We start from the raw sequence: 10,569 nt of genomic DNA on the forward strand, positions 1-10,569 counted from the left end.
CTTTTGTCTTTTGCCTGCAGAGTTGCAGTAAGTCAATAAAGGCTTTATTGTTAATTTCATTGTGGCCATTATCCTAATTGGCCACCTCTACTTCTAGCAACCTAACAATAATCGTTAGTTTTTATGACTAAAAAATAAATTGAGCAATTGATTTTAAACCTTCCCACAAAAGAATTCCAGACTGAGATGGCTTCAATGACAAGTTTTATCAAAAGTTCATTAAAAAGGCAGGAGAGAAATAAAAGACCAAAATGGATGCCAGAAGAGACTGAAACTTGCTCTTAAGTATAGAGTAGCTAAAACCAAAGGAAAAAATGATGCAGTGAAAGAGCTGAACGGAAGATTTCAAAGGGCGCCTTGAGAAGACAAAGTAAATTATATTGAAATGTAAAAAGACATGGAGTTAGAAACAAAAGATCACTCTCAGCGTTTCTCAAGCTGAAAGAACTGAAAAAAAATTCAAGCCTTGAGTTGCAATATTGGAAAATTATATGGGCAAATATGAAACAACACAAGAAGCATGAAAAGAAGATGGAAGGAATACATAGTCACTGTACCAAAAAGAATTATTTGACATTCAACCATTTCAGAAGGTAGCATATGATCAAGAATTGAAGGAAGAAGTCTAAGCTGAACTGAAGTCAATGGCGAAAAACAAGGCTCCAGGAGTTGATAAAATACCAATTAAGATGTTTCAACAAGTGGTGGCAACCCTGGAAGTGATCTTTCATCTATGCCAATAAATTTTGAAGACGGCTGCCTGGCCAATTGACTGGAAGAGATCCCTATATGTGCCCATTCCAAAGAAAGTTAATCCTACAGAATGTGGAAATTATCAAACAACATCATTAATATCACACTCTAGTAAACTTTTGATGAAAATAATTCAAAACTGTCTGTAGAAGTACAACAGGAAACTGACATAAATTCAAGCCAGATTCAGAAGAGGACGTGGAATGAGGGATATCATTGCTGATGTCAAATGGTTCTTGGCTGAAAGAGGAGAATACCAGAAAGATGTTCACCTGTGTTTTACTGACCATGCAAAGGAATTTGACTGTGTGGATTATAACAAATTACAGATAACATTGCAAAGTATATGAATTTCAGAACACATAATTGTGCTCATGAGGAGCCTGTACATGGACCAAGAGGCAGTTGCTCAAAGAGAACAAGGGAATACTGCATGGTTTACAATGAGGAAAGAAGTGTTTCAGGGTTGTATCCTTTCATCATACTTGGTCAATCTGTATGCTGGGCAAACAATCTGAGAAGCTTTACTATATGAAGAAGAATGCGGCATCAGGTTTGAAGAAAAACACGGTAACAACCTGCAATATTCAGATGACACAACTTTGCTTGTTGAAAACTAAGAGGTCTTGAATCACTTACTGATGAAGATCAAAGATTAAAGCCTTCATTATGGATTACACCTTAACACAAAGAAAACAAAAATCCTCACAACTGGACCAATGAGCAACAGCACGATAAACAGAAAATATTGAAGTAGTGGGGGATTTCATTTTACTTGAATCTATAATCAATGCCCATGGAAGCAGCAGTCAAGAAATCAAATGGCATATTGCGTTGGGCAAATCTGCTGCAAAAGGCCTCTTTAAAGTGTTAAAAAGCAAATATGTCACCCTGATGACTAAGGTGTGACTGGCCCAAGTAATATTTTCAACTATTTGCATGTCAAAGCTGGACAATGAATAAGGAAGACTGAAGGAGAGTTGATGGTGTTGGTGAAAAACGTTGAATATACCGCGGACTGCCAGAAGAATGAACAATCTATCGTGGAAGAAGTATAGTCAGAATGTTCATTAGTGGTGAGAATGGCAAGACTTTGTCTCCTATACTATGGACATGTTATCGGTAGTGACCAATCCCTGGAGAAGGACATCATGCTTGGTAAAACAGGGGGTCAGTGAAACATAGGAAGACCCTGAACAAGATAGACTAACACCGTGGCTGCAACAATGGGCTTAAACTTGGCAGAGGTTGTGAGGATGGCACAGAGCCAGGCAGTGTTTAGTTCTGCTGTACATGTGATTCCTATGAGTTGGTAATGACTCCATGGCATCTAACATCAGCATTTAGAATGCATGTACAAGATCATTTTCAATTCACTATTTATAATAGCCCCCAAAATGGGAACTACGAAAAGGTCTGTCATCATTCAAATAAACAAAAACTGTGGTATATTCACATCAAAGTATGCTACCATTAAAAAAAAAAAAATTACAGATACATAATTTCAAAGGCACATTTTAAAACTTTCATATTGAGTGGAATAAATCCACCATAAAAGAATACATACTAGGTAACTGCATTTGTGTAACTTTCAGAAGCAGGTGAAACTATATTCTTACAAATGCATAATTTATGAAAATATTACAAAAGACATTGGATGGTCAATATAATGTCAACATATGTATTCATGAAATTATTGATTACTTTAAAACTGTATTATTTGCTAGTACTTTTCAATATATTTATTACTTTAAAAAAAAAATAAACAGTTCCTTCTAATTTCCTTCCAGTAAGAGTCACAAAGTTATCTAATGACAGTGACTGGGCTTTGTAATGAGAGTTTTTATTTTTGGTTGTAGAGCATTTAATCCCTTTTGATTGTTTTGAGAATTTTACTGTGTATTGTGGGGAATAATTAAGGCCTCTACTATAATTTTCAAGAAGGACACATACTCAGAAGCCCTTTTCCACCCTAGCGGTGGTGGTGCCATTGTAGACAAATCCAGTTTCCATGCATAAATTATTACAGGCTTGCTATAACTTCCTAATTTTGCACATCACTGCATCACTAGATGTGGATTTGAGAATATAGAGGAGTCAAAGTCCTGGAGGGGTGGGCGAGACTGAAGCAAAACAGACAAAAATTGTTGTAATTCAAATAGTAAACAAGCAAGCTAGAAAGATAATACATTACGGTTTGAGAGAGGAAGTGGTTTAATTAGTGAAATGCTGTTATTCTAATTTCAACTTTTCTGCTTCTACTCACATCTAGTCTCTGCATCCCAGCATAGCCAAAGATATCTGATACAATAACAACAAAACTGAAGAAACATATCTTTTTTTCCTCTTTTCTGTCAGTGTTTTCTAGTTAATTAATTCCCGTTAGTTCTAATATTCCTTCACATCCAAAAATCTAGAGTATAATCTTAAGGAGTTTATTCACTTTAACAGCTTTCATTATTTCATGATTCCTTGGAATCATCAATCAATCCATTGAATATATTCTTTATAATCTGAATGATCAATCCTACTTGAATATTTCTAAAACTTCAGAATTTTTGGCATTTTAATGCCATTGATTTTTAGAAAAGTATTTCCTTAAAATTTTGACATTTAACTCCAATGTATTTGCAAATCAGAGTAACATTTCAACCAGTTTCTTCAAGGCTCAAAGTTCAAAAGGACACCTAATAACAAATGGCCTGGATGGGCCACCCCAACTCTGTGGATCCCAGAAACTGGATTCTAGGAGAATTAAAAACTGTTTCTCAGACATCACCTCTTCTACAACTCTCTCCTTTTGCTAATCTATTACATGTCCACGATTTCAATTACCATGTATGTTCTCATGAACTCTTAACCTTCTGGCCTGACCTAAATTCCAAATTCAAGTAACCTCCTGCATATATCAGTACATACTTAGCAGATCCTTGGGCACTTAAAATCCAACATCTACAGAGTAGACTTAGATTTCTTTCCCCAAATATTTTGTTTTCTTGCATTACTTATGCATTCATTTATACATTGATTCAAAATGTATTTACTAGATGGTACTGCAAGCCAGAAAATGAGGTTGACAGTTTAGATAAAATATATGGAAGACAAACAAGGTTCCAGATAGCATGGAATGTTTTGTTTAAATGGGGAAAGGGATATTACAAACACTAGGAAGTTGTAAGTGTTGTAAATACAGTAAAAGTTTAATGGCTTTATATGGGGCAGGGGGTAACCATAGCTGAGGAGCACTGGTGATGCTGTGGTTAAGTGCTTGGCTGCTAACCTAAAAGCCGGCAGTTCAAACCCACCAGCTGCTCTGTGGGAGAAAGATATGACAGTCTGCTTCTGTAAAGATTTACAGCCTTGGAAACCCTATGAGGAAGTTCTACTCTCTCTCTCCTATAGGGTCTCTATGAGTTGAACTCTACTTGATGTTAATAGGTTTCGTTTCACTTGGTACCATTAAAGTTTTCATCCTAATAAAAAACAAAAACAAATGTATCCTTCTGTGCTAGGCCAAATTCATGCCTCTCACTTCTACATGCAAATAGCTGAAGGTGGGATCTGATGGTATAGTGGTCAACTGCTCGACTGCTAACCAAAGGCTGGCAGTTCAAATCCACTAGCTACTCCATGGGAGAAAGATGTGGCAGTCTGCTTCCATAAAACTTATAGCCTTAAAATCATATGGGGCAATTCTACTCTGTTCTATAGAGTCGCTATGAGCCTAAAATGACTCAATGGCAACTGGACGATAGCTGAGAATCTGCTTACGATTACGAAAGAAAGCATTGTTAAACTCAGATCATAGGAGTACATATGTTTTGGATTGGAAAATACTGTAGAGTGTAGTAGAAATATTCCAGTCAGAGGAAATTTTAGGTATGTCAACCACAATTTGAAAACTAGCCTTACATATATTAACCAGGAAACATATTCCAGTAGACTTTGGATATGGAGGGTGATGAAAAAGACAGGAAATGAAGACATAGAGGAGGCAGAAAAAAGTTAGTGAGGACTATCTAGGGTCGCTATGAGTTGGAATCGACTTGACGGCACAGGGTTTTGGGTATCAACATTTAGCAACTCATTAAATATAAAAAAAAGGGGGGGGGAAAAGATTGAGAAGAATAAGTAATCAAACACCCAAGCCAAAAACTGATTTATCCTGGATTCTCACCTGAACTGAAAGACCACATTCCTAAATGATGATGACTATTAATTGAGTTATTCATATGTCCAGCTTCTGTTTTTATAAGCACTCCTTCTCTTATCTGTAAGCTAGAGAATTTGTTTACTGGAGTTTTCTCTTAAGGGCAGTTCCCCAACCCCCCCCCCAAAAAAGGCATTATGCCAACATTTCTTTATTCTCAGAAATATATTTACTATATATTATTATGTACTATTATTTTTTCCTCTGTGCATCTTTTTTACCCTTGACTAATTTATATCCTGATGGTGCAGTAGTTACAGAACTAAGCTATTAACCCGAAGGTTGGTGGTTGAACACACTAGCTGTTCCATGGGAGAAAGATGTGGTAGGTAGCCTTCTTCCATAAAGATCACAGCCTTGGAAACCCTATGGGGACAGTTCTACTACGTCCTATAGGGTCTCTATGAGTTGGAATTGACTCAATAGCAATGGGCTTGGTTTAATTTCGTTTATATCCAAGGACCCCTGGTGGCACAAAGCTTAAGTGCTCAGCTGCTAAGTGAAAGGTTTGTGGTTCACACCCACCCAGAGGCTCCATGGGAGGAAGATCTGGAGATCTGCTACTATAAATTAAAAAAATAAAATAAAACCCATTGCTGTGGGGTCAATTCCGACTCATAACGACCCTGTAGGACAGAGAAGAGCTGCTCCCGTAGGGTTTCCAAGAAGCAACTGGTGAATTTGAACTGCCTACCTTTTGGTTAGCAGCCGTAGCTCTTAACCACTGTGCCACCAGGGCCCCACTGTAAAAAGTACAGTCTAGAAAACTCTATAGGACAGATCTACTCTTTCGCATGGAATTGCTATGAGCTAGAATTGACTTGATGGCACTTAACATGTCTCAGTGAATCAGAATGTGCACCAATTATTGAATAAAGACTGGTAATTTCCTGTTTCATAATATTTTCCATTTTATTAATTTATACTTTAAAACTTCCTAATATTTTAGGGTTTTCTTTCACTGGTCATGTAAAATAGTTACAATAGAGCAGAGTAATAATGCCACCTATCTCATACAATTTTCATGAAGTACAATTTCATGAGGTACAATTTTCAGAAGAATGCCTGGTATGTAATAAGCATTCAATAAACGTAAATGATGATGGTGGAGATGATGATGATGGTGGTGGTGGTACAGCAGAGTAATAATGCCACCTATCTCATAGGGCTTTCATGAAATACAATTACATGAGGTATAATTTTAGAAGAGTACCTAGTACATAATATGTAAATGGTGAGAGTGGAGATGATGGTGCTGATGGTGGTGGTGAAGTTGACAACCTATCTGCTAGCCCAATGATTGTACATGACATTATACTGCATTTAATGATTGAACTTTGACCAAGGAACATCTACAGATTTGGCTATATTTTAAGTTCAGTGCATTTCTTATAGAAGTTGTATTTATTCATTTTCTTTACTCTCCCAATTTGGGGAAATTTCAGTCTTCTTTTAATTATAATTGTTTTCATAATTCATTCCCTGGGGTCCTTTGATTCACTAGAAGCTCTGCCTCCAGGGAAACAGCATAATAAACTCATGCTTACTTTCCTTTTCCAAGTTCCAATAATTTCCAGAAGTAATCATAGACAATTCATACTTTTGAGTGTCAAGAAGACACATCTTTCTCAGGCAAAGCCCTTATGAAATCTCCTATACTCATGGCTGTATCATCTACTCCTTTGTTTCCTAATATTCTGCAACTGCCAGGAGTGACTAATCCAGAGAAGTGATATTCGAACCAAGGATGATACTCAACCATGCTATTATAAAAAAGGAAGACTCTGAAATCATGGCATTGGAACATCCATAAAAATTCTGAAGTACACTTCAGCATGTAAGTAGAGCACTTACAATATACTTCTCTTACAACTTATGTTCTTTGCTCCCATTAACAGAGTGGGACATTATTGTTTTCACTTGACTGTTTAGCCTCTGCCTTTCCTTCAGCTGTCATATGCTCTGTTGGTATTCTCCAGATGCCCATTAGTTGCTCAGGTTCAAACTAACCATTTATCAGACCACAGAAAAAACTCTTTCCAGTAATATACTTTAGTCCAACATTATCTTTCCCTTTTCAACCAAATCCATCAAAGTTTTCTTCAGCAAGACTATAAAAAAGCAATCTGATTATAGCTGTCTTAGTTTTTTTTTTTTTTTTCTTAGTTATCTAGTGCTAATGTAACAGAAAACCACAAGTTTATGGCTTTAACAAAGAGAAATTTATTTTCTCACAGTATACCAAAACCAAACAATGCTGTCGAGTCGATTCCGACTCATAGCGACCCTATAAAAAAAATAAACCCAAATTCAGGGCTTCAGCTCCAAGGGAAGGCTTTTTCTCTCTGTCGGCTCTGGAGGGAAGTCCTTGTCATCAATCTTCCCCTAGACTAGGAGCTTCTTAGAGCAGGAGCCCCAGGTCCAAAGGATGCGCTCTGCTCCCAGTGCTTCTTTCTTGGTAGTATGAGGTTCCCCACTCTCCACTTTCTTCCCTTGCCTCTTCTCTCTTGTAAGATAAACGGTGGTACAGGCCACACCCCAGGGAAACTCCATTTACATTAGATCAGGGATGTGACCTGAGCAAGGGTGATTATAATTTATAACACGTAGGAGAATCACAAAATGGAGGACAACCACACAATACTGGGAATCGTGACCTAATCAAGTTGACATATATTTTGGGGGGACACAATTCAATCCATGACAATATCCTTTTATACCACGTCACTGTATGGACAAGTTTAATTCTTATTAATCAAAATAGTGAATTCATTTCATAGTATTTAGAAAGATAATTATAATAAACCACAGTTTAAACTCCAATTTGATCCATATTTATTTCTCCTTCCCATGTCATAAAATGTATAATATGCTTAAGTGACAAATTTCTGTGTTCTTGCTTGGTTCCTCATTATGCAATAAATACATAATAAAGTGAGTAGAAGATTGAACTAATAAATATTTTGAGTTCATAAATAACAGCAAAATCTAAATCAGAAGACACAGGGTCTTGTCTTATTTCCATGATTGACCTTTCTGTGATATATTGACAAGTGTTAACTAATCTCTACTCACCCACCACTATTACAAAGAAGCAATGAAAATGCACACTCATCTAAAATTAGCTCTTCCAGCATCTGTCAATATCAAACTTTTATGCATCTCGTAATTTGAAATTATTCCCTGCTCCAAACTTGTGTTCTTGCTTTTAAGGGATTACCTTAATGGTACAATACACATACTTCAAAATATCATCTTAGCCAGTAACTACAATCTCTCTGCATGCAGCAAGACTCCTGTTTCCTCTAAATTTCTATCCCTTGAATTCTTTTATGAACTGAAAAATCTCTAGCTGTTGCTGCTTCTCTCAGGAATAACCAAAATTCAAAGTTCAACTTGTCTAACCCTCTTACTGGGCATTTGATCTATCTGCCAAATTCCAAAAGAAACATAATAAACTGTTGTTGAAAGTCAAGATATCAAAAGTCACATGTTTCACCCTTTCCCTTACCCTTTAAAGACCAGTGAAAATCTCACTATCTAGTATGATTCCTTATGGAGATTACCTGAGGCTGATTTCACATCGTTTAGTGGCTGAATTGACAATGTGGAGGTTGGAGCCATTGAGTTATGAGATTTAAGGAAAATGCCTATTACATGATCATGTTCAGTTATCCTTTAAAGAAGTTTTATTATCAATGATAATTTAGCTGAAAAATACATTTCTTACATACATGTTAGTATAGAATAAGACTTTATTGCAACTCTCTTTAACATAACTCTGAATAAACACTTTTACATCAAATACATTTAACATACTATACCATGTCTATCCAAAGAGTATCATGTATGAGTGTATTTCACATGACTTGGAACCAGCTGAATACAAGGTTAAGTTCCCTACAATTAGGGGAACCTCATAGATTTTTCAAAGGTCCGTTGTCTAAATGTTACTGTCAAAATGTTTCTGCTGTGATGAGTGAATGTCATACCAGAGCTGTTACATTTTCCAAAATTTATCCAGGTGCTGTTTATATACTGGAGAACAATCATTTGACTTTGTTATCATCCCTCAATAAAAAAAAAATAAAAACATTAGTAGGTATTTCCAGTGTTGAGATGCAAGGACCAAGCATAAACTTCTCTTTCTGTTATTCCAGCTGAACTGGGAACGTTATGGAGCACAAAAACAAGACGAAAATCACTGAATTCATCCTTCTAGGGTTTCAGAATGATAAAGAAGTAGAAATACTTCTCTTTGTTGTATTTCTTCTCATGTACATGACGTCTCTGATTGGCAACACCATGATTATCCTTTTGGTGTGTGTTGACTATCGTCTGTACTCACCTATGTACTTCTTTATAGCCAACCTTTCTTTCCTTGAAGTCACCATCACCTCCACAGTGGTGCCAAAGATGCTAGCCAACACTTTTTCACTCAGCAAAGTAATATCTTTTGCAGGATGTCTTACACAGTCTTTCTTCTACTTCCTCCTGGGATCCACAGAATTCTTCATCCTAGCTGTCATGTCCTTTGACCGATACGTTGCCATCTGTAACCCACTGAGGTATACCATCATCATGAACAAACAGACATGTATGTTCTTGCTTCTGGGATCCTATGTGGGTGCATTTTTGTCAATTTTGGTATCATCAATCTTAACTGCACCTCTGCCCTTTTGTGGGACAAATGTAATCAATCATTTCTTCTGTGACAGTGCCCCAGTGCTAAAGCTAGCCTGTGCAGATATTTCACTGGTTGAGCTGGCTGACTTCATCTCCTCTGCTGTATTGCTCTTGGGCTCCCTGCTGCTGACAGGAGTGTCTTACACCTACATTGTTGTTACTATCCTTAGGATTCCTTCTGTCCAGGGACAGCAGAAGGCCTTCTCCACCTGTGTTTCCCACATCACAGTGGTTACACTTTATTATGGGAGCTCCATCTTCATCTACGTCCGCCCAGAAAAGGGCAATGTTATGGATGTTAACAAATTTGCCACAGTGCTGAACACTGTTGTAACACCAATGCTGAACCCTTTCATCTACAGCCTCCGAAATGAGAAGGTCAAAGAATCTCTGAGAGATGTCTTCAAAAAATATGTAGGTAGGTTAACAAATTTAAGTTCTCAAAAATGATATCGTTACAGACATCAGAGGTTAATATTCATGCATGAGAGAGAAAATTAGGAGAACATGTATTCTAAATCATTTCTAATCCCCGTCCAGTGCTCACTTTAAAAGGGCCTCTAATTTTTTGCAGATTCACATAAACCTAAAAAATAGAGATGGTTAGCTGGCTAGCTAGTTAAAATAATAATAAAAAAAAAAGCTATAAATATATGTCTAATAATTATTTTTCCTTTTTCCTGTACCTCCAGTCTTTTTAAACTCAAATTTTGTGCAGCCTAGTGATTGAACACAAACAAAGCCCTAATTGGATAGATCTGCTTAGGTATGTTCTCAGCTTATTACAATATTTTCATTTTTTTAAATATTAATTTGTCTTTTGTATTTGATATATAGAGTCCCTTTAGAATGAAATTATATTAAACATGTTTTGACTTTGAAATATTACAATATTTTCATTTTTTAAATATTAATTTGTC

The 10,569-nt window shown here is 36.5% G+C and overlaps 1 protein-coding gene across 1 annotated transcript; it reads left to right on the forward strand.

Moving 5' to 3' along the window:
- The first annotated feature begins 9,159 nt into the window (after nucleotides 1–9,159).
- On the forward strand, nucleotides 9,160–10,330 carry LOC100670104 (olfactory receptor 6M1-like). The gene has a single exon (XM_003404969.3). The coding sequence runs from the start codon at nucleotides 9,239–9,241 to the stop codon at nucleotides 10,097–10,099; it is 861 nt and encodes a 286-aa protein (XP_003405017.2). The 5' UTR covers nucleotides 9,160–9,238; the 3' UTR covers nucleotides 10,100–10,330.
- Nucleotides 10,331–10,569: the final 239 nt, after the last annotated feature.

Source organism: Loxodonta africana, chromosome 2, assembly GCF_030014295.1.
Source record: "Loxodonta africana isolate mLoxAfr1 chromosome 2, mLoxAfr1.hap2, whole genome shotgun sequence".
Classification (NCBI taxonomy): Eukaryota; Metazoa; Chordata; class Mammalia; order Proboscidea; family Elephantidae; genus Loxodonta; species Loxodonta africana.

Bases quoted from the DNA above. Each gene is read 5' to 3' on its own strand.
- LOC100670104 (XM_003404969.3), top strand. From the start codon at position 9,239: ATGTACATGACGTCTCTGATTGGCAACACCATGATTATCCTTTTGGTG.